This window comes from Chaetura pelagica, unplaced genomic scaffold (assembly GCF_000747805.2).
Source record: "Chaetura pelagica isolate M959 unplaced genomic scaffold, ChaPel_1.0 scaffold111, whole genome shotgun sequence".
Taxonomy (NCBI): Eukaryota; Metazoa; Chordata; class Aves; order Apodiformes; family Apodidae; genus Chaetura; species Chaetura pelagica.
The window spans coordinates 1,849,564-1,875,390 of record NW_009952153.1 but is presented as its reverse complement, the minus strand read 5'-3'; the positions used below and the strand labels follow the sequence as shown (position 1 = coordinate 1,875,390).

Below are 25,827 nucleotides of genomic sequence, written 5' to 3'. Positions count from 1 at the left end.
TTCGTATCCCTGGAATATTTTGGACTATGAACTACTGTATTTGGCATATTTGTGCACTATGCAATGAAATTCATCCTTTCTGAATACTGCAGATTCTAGGGAATGACTTAACTTTAATGTTCAGAAGCCCATGGTGAGACCAGGGACCAAAATAGTTTTGTCACTAGAATTAGAAGAGACAGAGTCACAACCTCTTTAATTGATTATTGCATACAGAGTTGTGTAATTGAGAGGTGCTTAAAAGAAACTGCACAAGAGAAATGGAAAGACTCATGTTTAAGGACTAGAATGGCTGGGGCTGGAGTTGAATCCAAGGGAAAAGGGCAGCATGACAAAATCTTTTAGTGTAAAGAAGCTTAGAATGGGAATAAGAACAGCTAATAGCTAGCTACAGACAAATTTGGCATTCAGGTGCCTTGCTTGTGAAGCTGAGGATCATATACCCAATGTGTAGAAAGACTAAAAAGAACTCCTAAAAGGAGGAGAAAAAAAATTAAGGTATTTTTTATATATAGTTTTTCAGGACTGCCTGAAGGGAGTCTGGCACAAAGTGGAGAGGGACTAAGAACCCATAGTGAAAGAATTCATTGTGGTGTTGATAAAAAGTTTTGAGATTCTGAAAGAAAATTTGTGATAGACTCTGATAGCTTAAATGTAAAAGGACCAAATACATACTGTATCTCTCATTAAGCCTTATTCAGTAAGAATTTATTACATGTAGTATTATTTTGTAATTTGATTTTAGGTTGTTAAATTGCCGTATTTGGGTTATGTTTTGGTAGTAGAGTATAGTCCTAAGGTGCTTAAAATGAGTGAAGACATTTATCATAGTAAAAAATACTCAGGTACAATTAAAACAGAAGGATGGACAACTTGGATTGTTTAATTTTCTTGTGAATAAAACAAAATTTTTGGAGTCAGAATGTTCAACGGTATTCTTTCTGAGTCTAACTTTGAATGAATCATTCTCTGTTATTTTTTATACATTTTCTGTCCCTGGAGGTAGTAAGGTCTTTCCACATTTTAGAATGCAAATGGATCTCATTCAGGAACTACATGCTTGTTTAAGCCTATCACTATTCTATAGAATCCTTCAGCTTATGCTTCTTTGTAAGCATCGTTTTTTGTTCTGTTGACATAATTTTTCAGGATAAGCATGTCCTTCCAGAGAATTGAATAATGGCATGCAGAACCCAGGGATAAGAAGATACTGAATATAAATTTATATTGTTTACTGCTATTGATCTTTATTCCTTTCTTGTCATACATGGAACACATTTAGACTTCCCTTGGATGAATATTTGCTGATTCCTTAATAATAGTAACATCAATTTCTCTTCAGACTTTAATATCATGCAAAAAGAAGATTGGACTAGAACAAGTTTGGAACAAAACTAACAAAGTATGTATCTTCTGCAGTGGTTTTTGGATCGTATGGCAGATGATGATTGGTGGCCAATGCAGATTCTAATAAAGTGTCCTAATCAGATTGTGAGACAGGTAAGAAAAAATGTTCCTTTTAAAGTCAAGTGACTACTTGACCCATGAACAGAAATGGATAACCATTATGACACATACAATGATGCTGAAAGTTTTTATTAATACCTGTAATTATCATAATCTTTTCTATTCTTGCGTGTGATTAAGAAAAAATATGTGGCCATGGGAGCTTTATTGTTGTTTGAAACAAAATAAATATTACTGTAGTGCTGCAGTTGTACAGTTAGGATCACAAAATGTCACAATAGATATACATTCAGGTTTCTGCAACTCCCACATGATCTCTACAAATTTGAACATTTTGCATTACGAATGTTTTCCTTCTGAATTGGTTCTACAGTCAAGATACACATTCAGAAAAGAAAAAATAATAAATTATGTACATTCACTTCTCCTAATGGATAACTTTTCTCCTAAACCCCTACCTTTGAGTCTTGTAGATAGATTTAATGTTATGGCATTATGCTGCAAAATTTTGTTAATAACCTTTTCTAGAAGTGTTTAAAATTGAAAAGAAGCTGACTCACTAGCAGTTGGAGATTTTTATATGTACAAATATTAATTTAACTTACAAGTGTACTTTTATTGCAAGTTGTTTAGGTAAAAACTTCAATAATTACTTTATCTCACCCAAACCCTTCAGTTGGTTTCACTTTTCTGATTACTGAAGTAGTATTTCCATGCAGAACCATAGATGGTTTCTGTACGCAGCCCATTGCTAAAGGAATATATTTCATGAGAGAACTCTGTGCGAGACCTTAGGCAAACCCCTAAGCCTTGATGAATATTTTATAAATTAAAAACTACTGGAAGGAATTTATTAAGAAAAACCCAAGAAACTGAACATGGGCATCTCAATCTCCACTCTAACTTTGAATCACATAGAGCTGGAACTGTAACTTGGAGACAGAATCTTGTTTGCCTAGAAAAAGTGTTGACGTATGTGTAGAAGAATTAACATATGGAGTTCATTTACTTATGCATTTGCAGATGTTCCAGCGTTTGTGTATTCATGTGATACAGAGACTGAGGCCAGTGCATGCACATCTTTATCTCCAGCCAGGAATGGAGGACTGGTAAAATTATCACACTTGAACATTTCTATTTATTATATGTGTTACAGCAACTGCTTTTGTGTAATGGATTATTCAAAATGGTCCTGTAAGCCTAAAGTACTGCTGTTTTAATTGTTCTTTATTTTTCTACCCAATGATTTATTCAAAATCATTGTGTTTTTTTTCTGTTGGCTACTGCATTAAGCTTGTGATCCTGCTGCTGACTTTTTTCCAGAGCAAAAGTGGCAGAGTTTGTAGTAACTGTATTACCATAACAAAATGCAGGACATGAAGCTCCAATTTTCATGGCAAAAAGTACAACTTAATTTTCTCTGGAAGCCTTACTTTAAAAGACTCTGTCACTTGTTTTGTTCAGTAGTAAGATCCAACTTTCAGTAGATGAGGAAGTTTGGAAGTGTGTGTTTCTGCCCTGTCAGTGTCCTGTATATTAGGAAGCTGCTTTTCTTTACACCCATAAGCATAATTAGCTATAACAGCGTTCTTTTTTGAAACTCAGAAAATTTTACATGGGAATCAAGCAGGTGATTTTAAGTAGCAGATCCCCTAATACTGTTTTTTTAAGGATTCTTTTCCTGACTAGAATCTAGATTCAGAATACTAGTTTTCTTGACCTTTCAAGATTCAGAGTGGCGGATGCTGCCTTGTTGTAAGCCGTGTTGTTATCTAGGCATTACTTGGCATATTAAAAGGTGTTAGAGATCTGAATATGTTAGTAGGACAGAACAAGAAACTATGCTTTTCTGGATGTTTGTTTTTTGGGGTTTTTTTACTGGTTCAAGATTATTTTATGCTCCATGTACTGTGTGAAATGCCTAAATTGGATTTTGTTTTCAGTTCGGATGACATGGATGGTCCTGTGGAAGACATTGGCAGTCGCTCCTGCGTGACACGCTTTGTGAAGACACTCTTGTCAATTATGGAGCATGGTGTTAAGCCTCACAGTAAACATCTCACAGAATACTTTGCCTTTCTTTACGAATTTGCCAAAATGGGAGAAGAGGAAGTAAGTATAGCCTTGTAGTTTTGGGAATTGGGCATGTGTATCCATGTCGGGATTTTTGAGTAATTCAAAATCTGTGTATTTCAGAGCCAGTTCTTGCTTTCACTGCAAGCCATATCTACAATGGTCCATTTCTACATGGGAACTAAAGGACCTGAAAATGTAAGTTGGAATATCTTGTGTAAGGAGAACTAGGTCTTCATGTTTTGCATATGTGATCATTACTGCTCTGTCTCTTGAACCGTCATTCAGCTGTTTAATTAAAAGTGCTTCACTCATACAATTTTTTTCAATGTCTAAATATATATATTTTAAAGAGATGCTGATTTGGCTATTTCTGTTTAGTATAGAAGCTGATATAAAGTAGAAGTACTTAAGTTGCACTTAATGCTATTAATGGGAACAAGTAATTGCTTGCTTCTATTGTACAGCCTCAGCTTTTAAAGTCATTTGCTTTTGTTATTAAATAGACCACTACCCAGGCTGTGTAGTGACTTCAACCAACCTAGGTTTTGCATTTGTAAATACAATTTAGCTTACGCAAAATGAATGCTTCAACATGAAAATCAAGTGACTAGGTATTTACCTGCTTTGATTCATACAAGTTTAAGTTGTTGTGAATAAAAGGACAGAATATATGCAAAACCACGTGCAGGCTCTTTGAAATTAAGGCTCAGAATGGCCACATTAGAGTTAATTTTTTTTCTTACAGCCACAGGTTGAAGTACTTTCTGAGGAAGAAGGGGAGGAAGAGGAGGAGGAGGAAGATATACTTTCTTTAGCAGAAGAAAAATACAGGCCTGCTGCACTTGAGAAGATGATTGCTCTGATTGCTCTTCTAGTTGAACAATCTCGCTCAGAAAGGCAAGAGCTTCTGAGAAACTAAAGTGAATTCTAATCTAAGCTAGTTCAGAAGGGAATTAGAGATTTTATGGGTTTAGTTGTTGGGCTTTTTGGTGGGCTTTTTAACAGCATAAAGGAGTTTGTATGTGGGCCCATTATATTTTTAACCATTTAAAATATACATGTTTTGTCACTGTTCACCAAATAAAAGACTCGGGCCAAATCCTTAAATACATTCAGTTGCCCACATTTGTATTTCTTTTTAAATTTGGTCTAAGTGCAAAATATTTTTTTAAATTCTATTTCATGTCAATACTTTTATTTTCTCTTGTATATTGTGATACTGAAGAACATAAGCTAAGACTCAGTCCTGTATTTCTCCTTAGCCTTACTTTTCATAATCTCTGAAGTAAAATAATAAAGGGTTTTTTTGTATTTTAGGCATTTGACTTTGTCACAAAATGACATGGCAGCATTAACAGGAGGAAAGGTAATTTATTTAAATATGACTTAATAAGCCTCAAAAATAACACGTGTATGTATTTGTACATGTGTCATTGTAGATGGTGTACTAGTATCTTACTGTTTGTTGCAGGGTTTTCCTTTTTTGTTTCAACATATCCGTGATGGTATCAACATCAGGCAAACTTGCAATCTCATTTTCAGTTTGTGTCGGTACAATAATCGACTTGCAGAACATGTAAGTACCAGAAACTATAGCTATTTGTTGAAAATCTTACATAACAAAGTGTAATGGGGTGATTTTTAGTATTTTAACTGAATAAGCAAAAGTCTAAGTGAGTTTTTTTTGTTTGTTTGTTTTTAAGATTGTGTCCATGCTTTTCACATCTATAGCAAAGTTGACTCCTGAGGTATGTAAACGTATTACCTGTATTTGTATTAATATTTTTGTGTTTTAAATCACTTAAAGAATCCTTTGCTAATCAAAATCTTGCATGGAAGAGATGATCCATGGAAGTTTTTGTTGACATTAAATGAAGTCTATCTGCACTGTATGCTATGTTTTCTAAAGCTGAAAGCTGGTATGCAGTTTACGATATAAGTTTTATTCAAAGCCAAATAAGATATTTCTGGACTCTCCACCTGTATGAATTCAAAAGAATTGGTGACAATAAAGCATGTATGCCAGAATAAGTGGAGATCTGTAATTATCATCCGGTTGTTGAAGTTTTGGGGGCACTGTTTTGCAATTCTGTGCATGTGAACACATTTCTCAGTCAGAATGAATTCCTGCCCTGGTAGTAACAAAAATACTGAGAGTTCCAAATGAATCCCATGAGAAAAATACATACAGAGTGGAGAAATGTATGCTCATACAAGAACATTCTTCTACACTCCTGTCAGAAGAGAAAAAATCATCAGGAAAAACTGAGGGCATGTCAAGCAGAGAAGACATGATCATGGCTGGAGAAGAAGCGCATACTAAATCATTCTCATGACAGCTTTGCTTTGTGATGGAATGGGCACTATCAGATGACAGTCTGCTTCCCTCCTGTCATGCTAACATCTGCTACATTGTTATGCTCTTTTTGCTTTGCCATGTACACATGCACCTGAGGCTTTTTTGGTGAGATGCAAAATGCAGAATAATAATAGTAACCACTTTATTGAAGCATTGGTAAAAGCTGGGTGAGTCTTAGCAAATTTAAAAAAAAAAAAAAGTCAAATTAGAGCAAACATGTTAGAAGTGTTGGTGTTTTCAGAGGAGAACAGTATGCCAATAATAATGACCAGCATAAACCCTCAAAATGTGCTTTTGGAAAAGCTTCTCAGGATTAAGATTCCATGTTAGGCAATTACACAAAAATAGTAGCTCCTCTGAGATAGTGAAATGTTCTAAATATGTAAAACAGGATAAACTGGTGAATTCAAGACTGTACAGCTTGATTTTTTCCCCTCTTTGTTCAGAATAGTGTCTGTGTCAGACAAAGTGTGCTGTTTTTTCCCTATAACTATGTACTTCTACTAGTCTGATGCTATCTATTATGATCATGTTGCTTTGCACTATCTATAAAAAGCAGCTTCATTCTACTGTATTTATATGTGGATACAGTAGAATTAAGATATGTATGGATCATTTACAGAAATTTAAAGTAATGCTCATGTCAGAAGTTTACAGAAATACATTTTCATGTAAACGTTTGCGGGGTTTTTTAAAGTCTCTAAAAAAATTAGTGGATGAAATTACATAGCTCAAAATGGCTATTTTTATTTTTATGCATTACAGGCAGCCAATCCTTTTTTCAAATTGCTGACCATGCTAATGGAATTTGCTGGTGGACCTCCAGGAATGCCACCCTTTTCTTTTTACATTCTGCAGAGGATATGGGAGGTACAACAAGTAAAAGAAAATAGAAGCTAAACTGTCTTTCTCTTGTTCGTTCTTTTAAGTCTATGAAAGGGTTTTACATGTAATTCTCATTCTTGCTGCATTAATTCATGATTATTTCAATGACGCTTTCCAAATAAACCACAACAGTTAATAGGCATTTAAAAGTTCTGCTCTAACTTCTGATATTATTTTTAAAACATTCCTGATTAACTGATATTTCAGTTTTAAATTATAGTTCAGTGATAAACTAATTCATAGTAAGTGTCTAGAATGCTGCTTCTAGGCAAAATCCACTTATTTTTCTCAGTTATCCTTTTGCAGGAACTGAAAAATAATTCAAGGACCATTGTTTGTTGGGTGTTTTTGTCCATTTTGTACTGAATCTTTGAGTAGTCATTTGATATTTTTTGCCTCCGTAAAATACTCATTAACATTTTAAACCCATAAAATAGTCCTAAGTTGAATCTAGTGGATAATTGCTGTGGTGCAGGAGCATTCTTGTTTGCATTTCTAAATGGAGAAAGAGACTTTCTAACCACATTAGCACAGGGATAATTCCTTGATCTGAACACTAGATTAGGAATTAAAGCTTTCACTTCAGCTAACTGCTCTTTGAGTTCCCAGTACAATTTACTGTCTTTATGACTAAGAACATTCTGCTGAGGACAAGCTGTTGCACAATCATTTCCTTTAATATTCTCTAAAATAGTGGGGCTGGGGTTAGTAAAATATTACAGCTGTGCAGAGTTGAGACCTTTGTAAAACACAAACCTGTCTTACCCCCAGAAGCACTGTGGGATGGAGTATGGTTTGCTGCTCCTGGTTAGGAGAAGTTACAGAGCGGGAAACACTAGGTAACCTGGGAAAGCATGTACCAAGTGTTTAGTAGGTGTCTGGTCTGAATGTTAATTAGCTGGTACTGCTGTACCTCAGAGGTACAGGTTGTTCAAACAGCAGATCTTAAGGTCAAGAGTTACACTCAGCTGCTTTCTGCACGATGGGGAGCAGCAGGTTAGGAATTACTCTCGGCAATAAGGACACCTTTCCAAGAGAATACACACAGGTTGTGGCATGAAGTACGTGTTCTTCATGCTTTGGTCACCAGCCCAGAGGAATGTATGTAATTTGTCAAGCAATTATCTTTTTTTATTTCCCTCCTTATTCTTATGACACAAACTGAACCTACGGAGGAAGCCAGTCGGTGACAGGTTTCTGTTGGAAAGCCAGGCTTTTAGGGATAGAATTCTCACTTCCTTCTCTGGTGTTGCCAGCATGATTATCCTTACCCTGTTGACACCTTTGAAGGTTTAGAGTTATAAATTGTGAAGGCAGGGATAAAAGGCTCAGGAGCTAATGCTTAGGGAGAGATTTAGGGCGCAAAACCTACTTTTGCAGCCACTCCAGTTTCTACAAGTCATTAAAAAGTGATTGATTGATGAAGACGGTGAAAAATGATAGTCTCTTTCTTGGAGATACCCTCTAGCTATTATAAAGGAAGCTTGACAGATCAATTTCTCATTTCTAAAAAAAGGGGGGAGATTGTTCTTAATCTGTTTATTTTTAAATGGAGATTAAAATTTTATAAGCACAGTTTTGGTTTTGCTAGCTGCTCATATTGTTCAGGTGGATTGGAGTAGTTGGGAACAGCTTCAGCAATTCAGTTACTATCTGTGGTTCCTTAGATGGACTGAGTCTGGACACCTGGACCTCAAGGTGAAAAGAAAACTGTTTTTAAAACTAACCAAAGAGCAAACTACATTTATTTGTCTAGTAATATGTCAACAGATTTTTAACTACACAGAACCAGAAGGGCACAGGAAGCTATGTTTTCTCCTTATGTGTAAGGCTTTGATAAGTGTAAACAGCACTCCTCAGTCTTTTTGGAGCTTTGAAAAGCACCAGCTTAATTTATTCCTTGAAACTGCATATTCATAAAAAACATAATAGCTACTCCCAGCAGGAAGCTATATGAATACATTTGCACACCATTTATGTTCTTTTGCTATAACTTGTATAAAAATACAGATTCAGTGTTAAGGTTTTCTGTTAGCTTTAAAAAAAAAAAAAGTATTTCTTTGTTTATAAAGATAAGATTATTCAGTTTTCTAAGTACCTCAAAATATGCAGAAGGGATCTGTCCAGTAACTTCCTGGACTTAGACTGAACTTTCAAAAGCTCCAAAAAAGATTCAGAAGCACAAACCAGTGAAATTTTAATAAGGGTTTTCTTTTTCTGCCAGAGTCCCTCAGTCATGTAGGACCTTTGATGTACCTTACAGGATTTTGAAAAAAATATTTATAAAGTCTCAGCAATTTTCTTTAGGGTTTTGTTTGTGGTTTTTAATGCTATCAGCATGTAGTATCGATGTTACTCTTTGATTTTTATGCTCTTCTTTCAGGTCATTGAGTACAACCCATCTCAGTGCCTGGATTGGCTGGCTGTGCAAACACCTAGAAATAAACTAGCTCACAGCTGGGTGCTGCAAAATATGGAAAACTGGGTTGAACGTTTTCTTCTGGCACACAACTATCCTAGAGTGAGAACTTGTAAGTTAATTTAAATTAAATTATTCTTTTGTTGTAGCAAGTTACTCTGCATGGGGTATTCCTGTCACAAATTAAATACATGCTCCTGTGCTTTACTTTTCTTCTTTTCCAATTGTTCAGAATTTTTTTATTTTTAAAATACTAGTATTAACTGTGGTGCCTCATCAAGCCATACTATCTGGTTTTGATGAAAACTGTGTTTTGATTTTTTAACTTGAATGATACATTAGTAGGTTCTTCATCTTATGTGGTTAATCTGCAAGATTCAGGAAAACCCAAAGACGAGAAAGAGTTAATTCAAGAGGTTCTCCATAGTGTCCATCACATAGATGTACTGTAGGTGGGAGTAGTATATGTTCCTCTTTCACCCATCACCCATCAGAGAGTAATCGTTAGTTGAATCCTCTGAACTTGTGGATGAGGAAGAAGCAGCCTGTGCTTCTCTCCAGCTCCAGGGTGTCCTGGTTCTCTAGTTTATTCTGCAAGGAATCACACTGTCAGATTGCCTGATCACATTTTCAGCCTTTTCTGTGTTTAAATTTTTTAATAAGGGAGATTCCAGAGTAACAGGCCACATTGAACTTTAATACATTTTTTGTGGATGAGGGAGATGTGGAGAGTGGAGGTACACCTCTGAAGAGGTGATGACATCTTGATCAAGCAGAAGACAATTCAGTCACAGAAAACACCTGGTTTTGTATTTCTGTGAGGGGATGCATTGTGTTAGAACAGTTAGAACCAAGCAGCAGACAGGAAGATAAGGTGAAGAGGCCTGGGAGCAAATCTTAACATCACTTTGAACATGCTTGGTGCTAGTCGTAGCCACTCTTTTTTTTTTTCATCTCCAGCATGCATATAGTAACATCAGGTTCTATAAAATGCTTTGAAATCTGTAAATGGAACATACAATGCAATTTAAGTTGTGTTTACATGACTGTTGAGCGTGTGTCATTTCTCAGAGGTGTAACAGATTTCTTTTTATTTGAAGCCGCAGCCTATCTCTTGGTGTCGCTTATTCCAAGCAATTCCTTCCGTCAGATGTTCCGATCCACCCGCTCTTTGCACATCCCTACCCGTGACCTGCCTCTCAGCCCAGATACTACAGTAGTTCTTCATCAAGTCTACAACGTGCTTCTTGGCCTTCTCTCGAGAGCCAAGCTGTATGTCGATGCTGCTGTTCACGGCACTACAAAGCTTGTGCCCTACTTCAGTTTCATGACATACTGTTTGATCTCAAAAACTGAGAAACTCATGTTTTCTACTTACTTCATGGATTTATGGAACCTTTTCCAGCCTAAACTTTCTGAGCCAGCAATTGCCACAAACCACAACAAACAGGCTTTACTCTCTTTTTGGTACAACGTGTGTGTCGACTGCCCGGAGAACGTACGCCTTATTGTCCAGAACCCGGTGGTGACAAAGAACATTGCCTTCAATTACATCCTGGCAGACCATGATGACCAGGATGTGGTGCTCTTTAACCGCGGGATGCTGCCTGCCTACTATGGCATCCTGCGCCTCTGCTGTGAGCAGTCCCCTGCCTTCACCAGGCAGTTGGCTTCTCACCAGAATATCCAGTGGGCCTTTAAGAATCTCACGCCACATGCCAGTCAGTACCCAGGAGTAAGTAGATGGATACCAAAAATTACCATTTTCTTGTTAGTATTTCCTCTCTTACTGAATGTCTGTTTTAATGAATGAGATGAAAAGATTTGAATATCCATCAGTGAAAGTATTTTATTTTTATTTCCTGGAATAATAATTAATGTGTTTAGAGCCAATTACTCTACAATGGAAATGGCACTGTTTTGGTGTTTTAGATTTTCTTCCTTCTGTCATAGCAATTGGAGAGCAGATGTGTGTTTCTGGAAGCAAACACTGGTGTTTCCACTGTTCTTCAATATTCTGTACGTCAGAGTAGTAAGAACAAGAGAGTAGCCTCTAATGGAGATCTCAAAATAGCGTGTTGCATCCTAACTCTAAGTTGGAGGAATTCCCAGTAGTTTCTTCTTTGCTTTTGTGTTCTGGAATAGGGCGAAGATTTAACCTGTTGCATTCAAACAAAGGATGCCCTGGTGTTCTCCTGGGGACCACCTGTGTACCTTTGACAACACATTGGTGCACTGGGAGGTTGCACTATCTCTATGACACTTGCAGTAGAAAGTAGAAAGTAGAGTAGTCCAAGTGTAACACTGAAAAAAACAGGCTTAAAAAGTTCTTAATAGGTAAAATATGAATTTATGTATGATTACTCAGTGATTATGGCTTTGGAGTCCTTTATAGGTGTGCAAGGACAGAAAGAATACAAAGATTTTCTTCCGTAAGTAGAGAAGGAGAATGCATGGAATCTGCTGTGTTGAACTTGAGTCTAGTTCAGCTCACAGAGTCGTTTTTATGCTCTGGCAGTCCTGGGAATAGTCCTGCTGCTGTCATTGCATGCATCTCCACTTGGAAGTCTCAGTTTGGCTTGCCAGAGACTTCAGTTACTCCACTGTGTTTAGTGTTCCCATGCATGTGGGACTTCAGTGAGTTTTAGCACAAGCAGCTTTCTGAATTTTGTTACTTACAATGTAAAATCATCAGACAATGCACTTACCCATGCTGCAGAAGATGAGCCTCTATTCCTCAGGGAAAGCCAGTATAGTCACATGGAGCAGGATTTCCAGATTGTTTTCTGTTTCTCTTGTATGTAACAACGAGTTGTGCTGTCAGGAGACTTAAAAGCATCCAGTTAAGGATCATAAGCGTTATCTTAAATATCTGGACCCTAACCTGTGCAATAAATAGTAAAGGCTAAAAGCAAACTGCATTGAAGATAAATAAGGAATATCCACAACTTCTATGTCAAAATGTTAGATTTTAAGAACTGCTTTGTTTTAATCATTTAAGGTTAAAATTATTTCCATTTCCGCTGATTTTTATAACTTTGTATAATGCTTAAAAATGTATTCCCATATAAATTTGCTTACACATATTTTTTTGTATATTACTTAGTGAAGCAATACAGGATAAGTAATACAAATAAGAAGATATAAACCATAACATACTGAGAGACATTGCTCTAACCTACAATTCTTTGTGTGTTTTAGGCTGTAGAAGAGCTGTTTAACCTCATGCAACTGTTTGTAGCCCAGAGGCCAGACATGAGAGAGGAAGAGATAGAAGACATCAAGCAGTTTAAGAAAACAACCATAAGCTGTTACCTGCGCTGCTTGGATGGAAGGTCCTGCTGGACTACTTTAATAAGGTAGATTAGGAGTGAAGTTGTAGTGTAATAATGAATCATGTTTTAATAAGAGCTATATTTCACCAAACGTGAAGTATAATAAAAATTAGTGGGTTTATTTTGATACTCTTTTTGAAAAGTATCTTCGTGGATACTTTTATTCAGAAGTGAGCAAGCAGAAAGTTACAACTGTTTTCAAAAAACATTGTTTGTGAATGTCATTTATTTTAGAATGATTCTTCATCTAAAAATTCAGAAACTAGGTAAAGATTTTACAATAAACAGGTGTAAACCAATATGTATGTTGTCAGGATTAAAAATAAAAAAATAAAAAAAAATTGAGCCCTTGGAAAAAAACTAAAACCAAATCAATGTTCTAATTCATCATTTAACCTGAAATTCCATTCTTAGCCTACCATGGTAGGCTAAGATTGGCAAAGTAGCAATTTCAGCTGCTGTTCCTGACATTTGTTATTCTTGGGCAGAAATGGTTTTTAGAAATACTGCCTCTGGGACGGTTTTATTGTATCATATCTTCAAATAATTTTTCATGTCTAGTCTATCTTAGTAGTACATCAGAACCTGTAGCTTGGCTATTTTCAGTATAACTAGAAGTTGCCTGTGTATGTAGGTCAGGTATTGGGGTTTGAAATGCACCTAAAATACACTTGTGACAGGGAGCAATGGCCTGTGTTACCTGAAGGGATTCCATAGAGCACAGTGATATTTTTCCAAATGCTCTGGAAGAATTGCTGCATTGAGAGGAATGATTCATTAGTTGTCCATCATCATTTATTTTCTATCCTGCTGTAAGCATAAAATGTTCTGATACAAATGTTTTTATACATTTAAAAGTCCAAGCATTTGCTTACTGAATATATTTAAACATTTTGACAAGCATAAAGTTCTGTCTTTTGAAGTACATTATTCTTCTCAGTTTTTGTCATTTTTGCTGACATTATTTGGGAAATATTTATGTAGAGCTTGTTTATAAATTGCTTTTGATAACATAAAGTTAACATAAAGGAAGTTAACATCAGAGAAATTTTTAAATGAAATTTGGGAAAAAGTAAAGAGAATAATTATGTTATTTTGTGGGGTTTTTGTTCTTCTGTGATTATTTTCCAAAATGCGTTATGAGCTTAACATTTTTAGGCATTTGCATGAATTATGAAAAGATTATAGGTAATTTTCAGGGTTCTTAATGTTTGGATTTTTTTCCTAGTGCCTTCAGAATATTACTAGAATCTGATGAAGACAGACTTCTTGTTGTGTTTAACAGAGGATTGATTCTGATGACTGAGGTAAATACTTTGTTATTTAATTACAATAAACATCTCACTTACTTATCAAGTCCTTCCCTGTTGTCTTCAATAAGATTTCTTTAGTAGTAAAAAGATAATCAGGAAAATGTCTGCCTGCTTCTCAAGACAGAGGGAAAGCCACAAACAAATGATGTTGAGAGGAGTGAGTTTATGCTATTTTGGTGTCATTCTCTTCATTAGAGATAACAGTGAGTGGATGGTGAGCACAGTCACACAATTATTATTAGCTAAGAAATGTTACAGCAACAGATTAAAATACAGAAGTAACTTAAAGGATACTCAGATGCAATTGTGATTAACATTTCTGAGCACTTCTCTGAGGCACCTCTGAGGCAGTTCTCCCTTTCTCTCCTACCTGTTGAGCTTTCATTTGCAAGAAGGAGCAGTCTAAGAACACACAAACTAGATTTCTTTGCAATGAAACTAAACCCAGAATGCATTTTTGGAGCACATACAGTGTATTCCAGTTGTAAATGGATATTTGGTCCATGAGACCAGACCAGAGTTAGTTCAAAATAGAGAGGGGGAAAAAAAAAACCTAATAACACAGCCCTTACATGGATATAGTTTGGATGTTAAACATCTGCCCACCAACGGCTTCACTGTACAGATCCGCTTGTACTCTTCTGCAGTAATGTAGGAAAAGCCTAAAAGATGTTGCTGGAAAAGCTCAGAATTGGTAGTGGCTGCTTTTTTAAGATCAGGGAGATACTAGGTGACTGAAAAAGGGCATGTACAATGTTTATCTTGTTTTCTCCTTCTCAAAATGGTTGTAAGATGTTGGATTCCATTCAACACTTCCATTATTGAGTTGATGGATTAGAATATGTGTTTATTAAATGGCAGTGCACAGTGGGGAAGGACGCTACATCCTTTGGAGAACAAGAATGAAGATCAAGATTGTCTGGATGTGTTGGAGGAAGTGTAAAAAAATGTGATGCAGTTCATTCTTGGCATATGTAGAATGGTGTATTCAGGGAGCTGTAACAAAGTGGTGAAAATCCATGATTCAAGACAAGTGGAGAGGAGGTAGCTGTAGCTGGTACAGTAAATGGGATACAGGAATAAATGGCTTCTGAAGGTGTCAGCCAGCGTAACTGGAAGTCATCAGGAGGACTTTGAGCAAATATCTGTCAAGGATATAAAGATATTTAGTCTGCCTTAAGGCATGTGGATGGACTTGGATGATGCTTTGAGATGGATTTCATCCCCCATTTTTATATGGTTTATATAAAAAAAATCTCTTTTTTTTATGCCACTGGTTTGTATTTCCTAGGACAAAATGTGATACAAAAAGCTGAAATTACAAAATCAGTTGGAAAAATAAAAATTAAGACACTGCTGTATTGTTTGAAAACAGATTTTATGAGCTTGCTACAAATGTCAGCCTTTTGATTTACTACAGTCAGTTAGCTTACATTCAGTACACTGGGGCTGGAATGTTAGGAACTGAGCTATAACTTTATTCATATGTGGAATTCATAAGTAGACTAAGATACATACATGCATCTGTATTAAAACACCTTGTTTAACAGCTTAGTTAACCTTGTTTCATTCTAACAATGGTTATTGAAGTTTATAACTAATGGGTAAGATAATTTGTCCTAAATAAAACATTAGTAGACATTAGATAAAACTAAAATGTTCATTTTCTAGATGAGTTGCTTTGCATCTTGAAATTACCAGAAACTATAATTACCTCATAGTTTCTTTTGTTCACTGGAAGTGCTTTGCATGGTGAAAAATGCCTGCGTCAAGCAGTTGTTACACCCAAAGAAGTTTTCCACTAAGCAGGGTTAGCCATGTGTCTTTTATCTTCACTAGAATATAAAAATGGCATATCAAGATTTGGCATTACAGGGAATGAGATTTCTGTTTCTTTAGCTTGAAAATTATCCCAGCAGATTGAATATAATTTCTTGTGCTAGGGTTTTTTGCAGTTTGGAGATGAGTTGCTTTTCCTTCCCTATATTTCTATAAATCACAGATCCCCAGAAGGTATTTTAGTTATAAAAGGAGAAGCAATTCATCTGCTGTACAGTCATATAGCTTATGTCCTTAAGCAGCATTTTGAAAAATGACTAGCATCTATATTAATCTTAGGTTTTTTCCCCAAATTCACGGAATCACAGAACTGTCAGCGCTGGAAAGGACCTCTAATGATCATCTAGTCCAACCCCCCCATAAAGCAGGATCCCCTAAAGCACGTTACTCAGGACTGCATCCAGGCAGATCTAAGTATCTCCAGGGAAGGGGACTTCAACAACTTTCCTGGGCAGCCTGTTCCAGTGCTCTGTTGCACTCACTTTAAATAAGTCACATACCAATGTCTTGTCTTTCTGCATCTATAATGTCACTTTGTGTGTTGACACAGAAAGATCAGGATTACAGATGTATAAAAATACTGTGTCTCAATTTATGCTTTATTTATTAGGTTTTAGGTAAATGTGAAAACTTTGTAGTTATTTTCAGCCACTTATATAAAGCTTTACCTTAAAAACAAATTAAGGCTGTTTTTAAATATCTCTCTCTGTAGCCTGTATTGGATGTGCTCACAAAAGTGCTCATTTCTTGAGTTGAGATGGGTGGTAGCTACTTGTAGAGGGGTTAATGTTACAATAAACTTCACAAATTTCTCTCTGACATGCACCTGATAAAAATTAATTAGGATTCTAGTTTTTGGGTTACGTGAGAACAAAAATCAGCTTTTTGGTCAAAGGCAAGATTCACTTTAACCCCCCAAACAAGACTGACTACTTGTTGGTCATTGTTACCAGAACTCGATGTCCAGTTCAGCAGTTACATTTGATTGTTACAGAACTTGGTCACTCATTTGTTCACTCTCTTTCCTTCTCCCTTTCTGTCCCTTTCCCCCACCTCCTTTTTATTTATTAATTAATTTATTTTAACCTATTAGTATAAAACTATTCTAATCTTGTATACAGATTTATTTATGTCGTTGAGTAATTTTGGGATGACGTCTAGTGCAATATTTTTTTATACATCTTGTTTGAGCTTGTAAAAAGTGGTATCTGTAGGACAGAAATATAAATGATAACAAGTGTGTTGATTTGGCAACATTAAAGTTGTGGCCTTTCTTTCTCTCTATAGTCCTTTAACACGTTGCACATGATGTACCATGAGGCCACAGCTTGCCATGTGACTGGAGACCTGGTAGAACTTCTGTCTATTTTCCTCTCAGTTCTTAAGTCAACACGTCCATATCTTCAAAGAAAAGGTTTGATTATAACTCTCCAAAGGATTATGCCTGTTCGCTGTTAATTTTTATGACTAAAACCTTTGTATTTTATCTTGCTTATTATCTGTGTTTAAAAACTTCCCATGTAGTAGGAGGTATGATTACTAACAGTTACTAAGTGGTTACTTATTAAATTATTTATTGACAAAATGTGAAACTAGATAAAGTTAATAGCATTAGACCAGTGAGATGTAAAAGTTCTCTAGATTGATTACAATCATGCTAGAGGAAAAAGAGATTCTTCAGCAGTCAAATTCAGTGCTTTATTTAATGAGCTTTTGAGAAGTCACCTGACCAGATTTCTATGGCTGTTGCATTTGCAGATGTGAAGCAAGCTCTCATTCAGTGGCAGGAGCGAATTGAATTTGCCCACAAGCTCTTAACTCTGCTAAATTCCTACAGCCCTCCAGAACTTAGGAACACTTGTATTGGTAAGTTCTATCAGTGTAACTGCCCAGACACAGTTTCCTGCTTTGAAATTTAAACTCTGTTTTTGCAAGTGTGAATGCTTATTAGGTGCTCTGTAGGTGGGGGTTGTTTATATAACTATTGTCAATACGTAAATACTGCTCTTGTTCCTATTGTAAATCTGTTTTTGTCAGGTTAATACTAGTATTTCTACTTTCCCAAGCATGCAGACTGTGTGCAAAAAGTCAGCCTTTATTTTGAGAGACCAGTTTGCTACCCGATAAGGGGCATGATCAAGGAATAACTCCTGAGTTCAGGTGTCAGTGAGTTTAGAATCAAGTCCCTAATCTTACTCTGAAATTCAAGTACTAACACATGCTCCACTCAGGAGGATGCATGGTGACCAAGTTAGTCCAAGTAACAGCTTTTAGTGTTCATTTTTATGATCCATTACTGCAAAGTATAATAATAAAAGTATCTTGTGGAATTAAATGGATTTGCTTTTAAGCATAGACGTTATATATATATAATTGTCTTTCTTGCATTAGAAGACTTATTTTAAGAAGTTCTTCTATTTTATTTTTTTAAATGATATGTAAAGGATACAATCTGCATTTTTACGCATGCTGATGAAGGCCTAAAACTGTGTCCAAATTACCTTTTTTTTGTGTGATTTGAGTGCATTTTCCCCTTATTTTGAGTGCCTGTCTCATTGTCCTCCTGACTGCTGCTGGTTGACATTTTCCAGGCGTCAAACCCGCTATGTTTAAGAAGAAGGAAAAGGGTAATTTTATCGAGCTTCTACTTTCTGCAAGCTGGCACCCTCTCACTGGTGGTTGATCTACTACCGAGCAGGTTTTCTCCCAGTGGCAGCGGTGAAGGGAATCTTGGCTGGTTCAGGGGTGTTCATGTGCTATTCACAGTAGAGGCACCCCCCCAGTGCACACTAAGTGCAGCAGAAGTGATAAGAAAGAGAGTTTGCAAATGCATGAGCCTTAAGTTAAACTGTTTGCTGTTAAGAAATAACAATATGTAATAGCAAAAACAACTTTTTGTTTGTAGATGTCCTCAAGGAGCTTGTACTTTTAAGTCCTCATGATTTCCTACATACTCTGGTTCCATTTCTACAGCACAATCATTGTACATACCACCACAGTAATATCCCAAGTAGGTATTTCAGTGATTGTATTTTGAAGTTCTCTTACACTGTTATTACTGTATCGTGTTCCTTGCTGATGTCAAATATTGACCTTTTTAATATATCCCTATTTTATCCTAACTTATACTACAGTGTCTCTTGGACCTTATTTTCCATGTCGTGAAAATTTGAAATTAATAGGGGGAAAAAGCAATATTCGCCCTCCACGCCCTGAACTTAATATGTGCCTCTTGCCTACCATGGTGGAAGCCAGCAAGGTATGTAAATGGATGGTCTTAAAATAGCTACTTCTCTATTGTTTTTCTGTTTTTATACAAGTATTACAAGAATCCAGTAGCATAATGCATTTATGTTTTCTTTATAAACAAAGCATAATTCTTCTTCAAGATGTGTTGTCCTCATATACTCCATTCTAGATGTGCACTCCAGAAGCACCATTTCCCTGCCCTTGGTGATACAAAGCTCCATATTCCAGACATGATAAGGGTTTGAACCTTGTAACCAGGAAAAAAACACAGCACACATTTTTTATGATCTTCAGTCTGTTTGTAGCATTTATAAAGAAAATTCAGGAACTGCCCATGGATTGTCCAAATGGGTTTCAAAGGATGTTAAGATTTATTACCAGACAGCTAAGTAGATCCTTCAGGTTTCATTAGAGTCCATTCCACCAGGGCTGAGGCATAACGTGCTATTTGTTTGGGTAAAATACCAGCACCAAGACAGAAATACTGTCTAGGGTTTTAAGTCTTTCACTTTCCTTTTTCCCCTCTCTGGGCTTCCTGATGGGATGCCACCTGGGGCTACTTCGTAGTCACTTGCCACGTCCCATTATTACAGGTGCAGCAAAGGTGGGATTCAGCTCACGTAACTTTGCCTATCTAAAAGGTCTGACTCTTCCTATGGTTAATGGTGATAAGTAGTTTTGCTTGGAAGGAGATAATTACACTCCTTCCTGTCCTAGAAATGTGAGTGCAGATGAGGTGACTTTTCCTATGGAAGGGTCTCTCCACTGACTGCAGGGAATATGGAAACGACTAGATTTTAGATAGCAAAAGTCAGGTAAGATGAATCCCACCCGGAAAGGAATATGTATGGACAATCATTTGAAGAAGGCAAACTGGTTACTTGCTGTACAGTAACTGTGGTTCTTCAAGATGCTTTGTCCACACAGATTCTGTGGTCCTCCTCCTGTGCTAACTCCAAATCCTGTCATAGGAGATTCTTATTGGTGAAGGAATTGAGTGGTGGTTGAAGCCGCCATACCCCTTATGCCCTCAGGTACAGTGGTCGCAAGGACACACTGGGTGCAGGCACAGCCCCAGTGGACACTGCTATTCAGAAAGAATCCAAGCTCCTGCACATGGGGCCTGTGTGCACGTAGATGGGAATCTGTGTGGGCAACACATTTCGAAGAAGCACGGTTACTGTAGGGTAAGTAGCCCTTCTTTTTTAAAGCTTTCAAAATGACGCTTTGTCTATTTGTGCACCATCAAATTTACTGTATAACCAAAGTTCTTCAAAAATTGTGTAGAGCCAGAAATCACCTGTAGTAGTTTCTTCTCTCATGTATGCAGAGGTAATAGATGTGACACTAAATAATGTAAATATTTGAACAAAAAAGTCGCCATATTACATGGCACAGTATTTTACACTTGAGAATGAATTATATACATTAGGAACCAGAAGGTTTTTAAACCTCTAAAGCCACATCCACTATTACATTTCCCTGTGGTTTTGCATGCTTATTTTTCATTCATTTGTCTTGTATAAGATTGCATTTGTTTGCTCGAGTTTTTGAGATTTCCTTTTGGTTATCTGGTCTACAGAAGCTTATACCATTTCCAGGGTATACGTCCAAAATACATTAAAATACTGGCACACAAAACCCTTGGCATATATTTATCATTTGGTTTGAGACATTCCTGAAAATATTGTGTTGAAAACTTGTGAAGCTCAGTCTGGAGAAAATTCTGACTGCTACAGATCATAACTGACAAATTATTATTTAAAAAGCAGTAGTTTATATATATATCTAGGTATCTGTATATGATATAAAATGACTGTGTTCTTTTCTTGTCATCTTCAAGATGTGGTATTCGTGGCTTTGTGTCTTCTCAGTCTGTTGATTCAGAAACTTGCAGTAGAAGTTTGTACTGGTGGGGGAATTGCCTTTGCCATCCCTCCTCTGACCTCACTGTTGTGCTTGCCGTGGGCTTGGTGAGGAGAGACAGCTGGGCTGGGTTAGACCTGGAAATTCCCATCATGTTTCCCTGTAATAATTGATGAAACATTTTAGGGCAAGAAGTGCAGTAACATTAAGTTCGATGCTTAGGAACTCTGGTTGCTGTCCAGTTGCCTATGTAGTTTAAATTAAGCTCTCTTGAATCTTCAGGGCAAAGATGATGTTTACGATCGCATGCTGCTAGACTACTTCTTCTCCTATCATCAGTTCATCCACCTGTTATGTCGAGTTGCAATCAACTGTGAAAAGTTTACTGAAACTTTAGTTAAAATGAGTAAGTACAAATGTTATACAGTCTAAGGATTTTTTTTCTAAGATAACTGTGAGTTGAGTGTTTCTCCCCTAAGTTTTATATTCAAACACTTTCAGAAAAAGCAGAGCTTGTGAAACATGCTACATTAATAATTCTAGAAATTATTTTTACTCATAAAACGGCACAATGTGTATTATGTGGCTCTGTCTGTCACAGGACTTGTCATGCTTCAACATGTCGGGAAGGGAGCTGAGGCAATCAATAAGATCTCAGTCTCCTTGCACATCTTGAGTTTAATACAGCACTCACTTAAGGTTTTTTCGGTTGATCTGGTTTTTCATTTCTTTTTTTGGCAGTTTAAATGGCTTTGGGTCAGATCCTGAGCCCTCAGCACCTCTGACAAGGCCATGAATTGACAATCTGCCCAGGTGCATACAGGGCCAGCCAGCCAGCCTCAGTCAGCATTGGTTGTGTTGTTACCAACCCAGGTTTATTTTACTTCATAGTTTTAGGAACCATCACAATTAATTAAGTTTATGACCTTTCAGTCTTGTAGTTTGTACTAGTTCAGCTCTGCCAGTAGATATCTCCAGTATTTGCATTTATTTATGTTATAATGTAACCTATTTATTTATGTGTGTGTGCAAGGCTTTGCTGTACATTGCTGGCTTTATCTGTCTGATTCGGCTGCTCCCCACCTTGAATTGCCCCATGTGCTACTCCAGAGGCACGTTGCGGGGTTTAAAAAATTTTGTCTTGCACTACGGATGCTAGGATAAGCCAAGTTACCCAGTGTGGTACATGCAGATGCAAAAACCTCCGTGTCACACAGGCAGTTATTACAGGGATGCACAGGCTGGGAGCCAACTCCCTTTCTCCCATCAGTTCTCTAAAAGTCAGACATATAGACAGATTTTCCTCTGTAGTCAGTGGAGAGTTGTAGATTCCTTTCAAGAGAAATTTCTCTTCTGATTCTTAGCTATCTGAAGCAGAGTGACCCACCTTCTGACAGGAGCTGCTTGTTTTCCTGTTTTCTCTGCCCATAGGAGCTGGCTACCCAGCTATGATTTAATACCACTTCTAGACAAATAAAACTATACAAAATTTAACATGATAATGGAGTGTTCTTTTCATCCCCTGAATCACCTGTTTGCTCGTTGTTTCTCCTGCTCTTATGATTGTAGTGCTGGCATTATTCATGTACTACAAGTTGTGTTAAAGTGTACTGGAATGTGTATTGTTTGCTTTTGCTCAGTCCATCTCTATCATGGTCTTAGGAAACAATGGTGTTTGTGTTAATAGTGAAGATCACCCTTTTAAAATTATATGCTGTTTTTAAGAAAAGGTATTTAAAGCCCTTAAGTACTGTAGCTGACCGGCTGAAAATGCAACAGCAATATAACAACCTGATTACAAACCCAGAACTAAAGCCAGCTCTTCAGTTTTGTTACATTTTACAGAAAAGCTGAAGGGATATATGTATTTATTAAACATACTGTAAAAACTATAAATTATAGGTCTTTCTGATTAAAAAAAGATAGCATGTGTTCTTATAAAATGACAGGGCACCTTGGTACTACTTTTATCAGGAATTATCTCCAACAAAATTCTCATACAGTAACTTATTTTCTCATGAAATTTCAGGTGTCCTAGTTGCGTATGAAGGCTTACCACTCCATCTTGCATTATTCCCCAAGCTTTGGACTGAGCTTTGTCAGACTCAGGTAAGAGCCAGTGGGTTGGAGAATTAACAGAATGGAAGTAGAGGCAAAATACAATGAATGTGAAACAGAAATTAACCTGTAAAGTGTAACTAGTAGGTGTTGGTTAATCACTGAAAATACAGGACGCTGTAGGTGGCTCGCAAGTTGATGCCAGCCCTTCTCATCCATATTGATGGTGATAGACTTGCATTCCTATGGAATCAACTTCCTAACAAGAAAATGTGAAATAATAATTGACTGTAATTAATTTGTACAATTTACTGATACCTGACAGACCTGAAGTATTTTTATCAGTAAGAGTTGTCCAGTATAAATTAAGAACATGAGTGGGCCTGGCTGGATGTCTCCAGGTAAGACAGCAGCTGCAAACAACAGCACAGCAGTGCCGTACGCCTGTGCTGACTGTGCTGCCTTCTCTCTCTCCACCAGTCTGTCATGTCAAAGAACTGCGTAAAGCTCCTCTGTGAAGATCCAGTTTTTGCAGAATATATAAAATGTATTCTGATGGATGAAAGGACCTTTCTTAACAACAACATTGTGTACACCTTTCTGACCCATTTTCTTCTAAAGGTAGGTCATCTATTAGCAGTAATTTCTAATTCAAGAAACTCAGTCATATATGCTGTTTCAGTTCAGGATACTGTTTCCACACTTCTGTTTTTTGTGGTTTAAAAAGGAATGTATTCTTTTCACAGGTACAAGGGCAGGTGTTTTCTGAAGCAAACTGTGCCAACTTAATCAATACTCTAATTACAAATCTAATAAACCAGTATCAAAGCCTAGAATCTGACTTCAGCAACCAGAGAGTTGAAATTTCCAAAGCAAGCTCTACTTTAAATGGGGTGAGTCTTTCCTAAGCCATTCAAGTATCAGCATCACTTTGGAGCCAGCTTATTTTCTGTGGAGACTCCTCAGTGCCATGTGCCAGGTTCTAATTAAAGAGGTGACCATTGTTAGCTCTATTTTGTAAGCTGGACTCCTTGGTGAGAGCATGGGAGGCTGCCTTTGCTGGCTGTTCGTAAATATATTCAGAATTTGATCTTTTTGATGGTCAGAACATGTTGAAGCCTCTGCTTATACCACAAATCTGTCTTGTGTGTAGGGTTTACTAAATCAGAGTGTGAAATAAGGCTGGTTACATTACCTTGCTGATGTGTTTTTAGGACCTCCGAGCACTTGCCTTGCTGCTGTCAGTGCACACTCCCAAACAGCTCAATTCAGCCCTGGTTCCAACGTTGCAAGAGCTTTTAAACAAATGTAGAGCCTGTCAGCAACAGAGGAACTCACTACAAGAGCAAGAAGCCAAAGAAAGAAAAACTAAAGGTGTGTCTTCTATAAGAGTGTCTCTCTACCAATTCTAAGGTTTTACACAACTAACTCAATGCATTGTTTCCTCACCACTAAAGGTGGGCCACTTCTTGGCTCCAAACCTCAACACTACACAAGAAATATTTTACTATGGAGCTAAAATTCTGGGCAGCACATGGATCTGCTATAAGCAAAGTAGTATTTATTGAAGTAGTGTTTAATATGGAAAAGGATAATAATGTGAAAGGCCTGTTACTTGGATGTATGGCATGAACACATGTTTTCCTAAGCAAGTTTTCCTTTTCCTTGCAGATGATGAAGGAGCTACTCCTGTAAAGAGAAGGAGGGTCAGCAGCGATGAGGAGCACACTGTAGACAGCTGCATCAGTGATTCAAAAACAGAACCCCGGGAGGCGCTGACACCAACAAGCACTTCAGATAATGAGACACGGGACTCTTCCATCATTGACCCAGGCACTGAGCAAGATCCTCCTTCCCCTGAGAACAGTTCTGTCAAAGAGTACAGAATGGAAGTCCCATCTTCATTTTCAGAAGACATAATGTTAGCAACGCGGTCACAGCACACGGAAGAGCAGCCAGGAAACGGTAAATTTGAAGAATGCAAAGAATTTAAAGACCTGCAGACTTCCAAGGATGCCATTGGACCTGAGGAGGACTCGGAGTTTCCTTCCACATCGATTTCGTCAGTTTTATCTGACCTCGCAGATTTGAGGAGCTGTGATGGTCAAGCCTTACCATCCCAGGACCCTGAAACTAGTTTATCAATCAGTTGTGGCCATTCCAGAGGACTTTTTAGTCACATGCAGCAGCATGACATTTTAGACATCCTGTGTAGGACCATTGAGTCAATGATTCACGTGGTCACAAGGATATCTGGAAAAGGAAACCAAGCTGCTTCTTGACATTAGATGGAGCATGTCTGCTTTTAAGTCCTTTTTTTTTTCCTCCTTCCCCAAATGCTCTTTGTATAAGTTTTGCTTATTTCTGTTTTGTGCTTCAGTTCGTCCAGTGCTCTCTGCTTGAATGGCAAGATAGATTTATATGCTTAATTCTTGGTCAGGCAGAACTCAGATTTTTCTTTTCTTTCTTTCCTTTTTTTCCTCCCTTTTTTTTTTTTGTTTTGCATCTACCGTACACTTTCTTAAAGGGCAATCAGATAATGGATATGTTTTATGTAATTAAGAGTTCACTGTAGTGGCTTTCATTTAATATGGCTGTCTGGGAGAACAGGGCCTCCTTGCCCTGTATGATGTAATTTAAACTTATGGCATTTTTACTGTGTATAATATGGTGTCCTCTGTGCCAGTTTTGTACCTTATAATAGAGGCAGATTGCCTCAGATCGCTGTGGTTCTTATTATCAAAATTAAGTTTACTTGTATACTAAACAACCACAAGAAATTTGATTCTGTAAAGAATCCTCTTTAGCTGTGGCCTGGCAGTATATATATGGTGCTTTATTTAACAGAATACCTGTGGAGGAAATAAAGCACACTTGATGTAAAATTAATTGTTTTATTTTTATTGACATGATCAATTGCTATTCTGTGCACTTCATTAAACTGATTGTGATGACTTTTCA

General features: G+C 37.1%; 1 protein-coding gene across 1 annotated transcript in view; it reads left to right on the top strand.

Annotated features, from left to right (window-relative positions):
* The window catches only part of USP34 (ubiquitin specific peptidase 34), a 117,151-nt gene extending 91,324 nt beyond the window's left edge, over positions 1-25,827 (top strand). Inside the window, exons 58-80 of the mRNA XM_010007152.1 lie at positions 1,420-1,500; positions 2,491-2,576; positions 3,411-3,579; positions 3,664-3,738; positions 4,289-4,440; positions 4,861-4,909; positions 5,015-5,119; positions 5,247-5,291; positions 6,668-6,772; positions 9,171-9,318; positions 10,307-10,941; positions 12,408-12,565; positions 13,770-13,848; positions 16,981-17,107; positions 17,452-17,559; positions 18,599-18,703; positions 18,828-18,952; positions 21,091-21,214; positions 22,838-22,917; positions 23,347-23,487; positions 23,613-23,759; positions 24,081-24,240; positions 24,538-25,827. Coding sequence (XP_010005454.1) covers positions 1,420-1,500; positions 2,491-2,576; positions 3,411-3,579; positions 3,664-3,738; positions 4,289-4,440; positions 4,861-4,909; positions 5,015-5,119; positions 5,247-5,291; positions 6,668-6,772; positions 9,171-9,318; positions 10,307-10,941; positions 12,408-12,565; positions 13,770-13,848; positions 16,981-17,107; positions 17,452-17,559; positions 18,599-18,703; positions 18,828-18,952; positions 21,091-21,214; positions 22,838-22,917; positions 23,347-23,487; positions 23,613-23,759; positions 24,081-24,240; positions 24,538-25,148 — 3,615 coding nt within the window. The 3' untranslated portion in view covers positions 25,149-25,827. The remainder of the gene's footprint in view (positions 1-1,419; positions 1,501-2,490; positions 2,577-3,410; positions 3,580-3,663; positions 3,739-4,288; positions 4,441-4,860; positions 4,910-5,014; positions 5,120-5,246; positions 5,292-6,667; positions 6,773-9,170; positions 9,319-10,306; positions 10,942-12,407; positions 12,566-13,769; positions 13,849-16,980; positions 17,108-17,451; positions 17,560-18,598; positions 18,704-18,827; positions 18,953-21,090; positions 21,215-22,837; positions 22,918-23,346; positions 23,488-23,612; positions 23,760-24,080; positions 24,241-24,537) is intronic.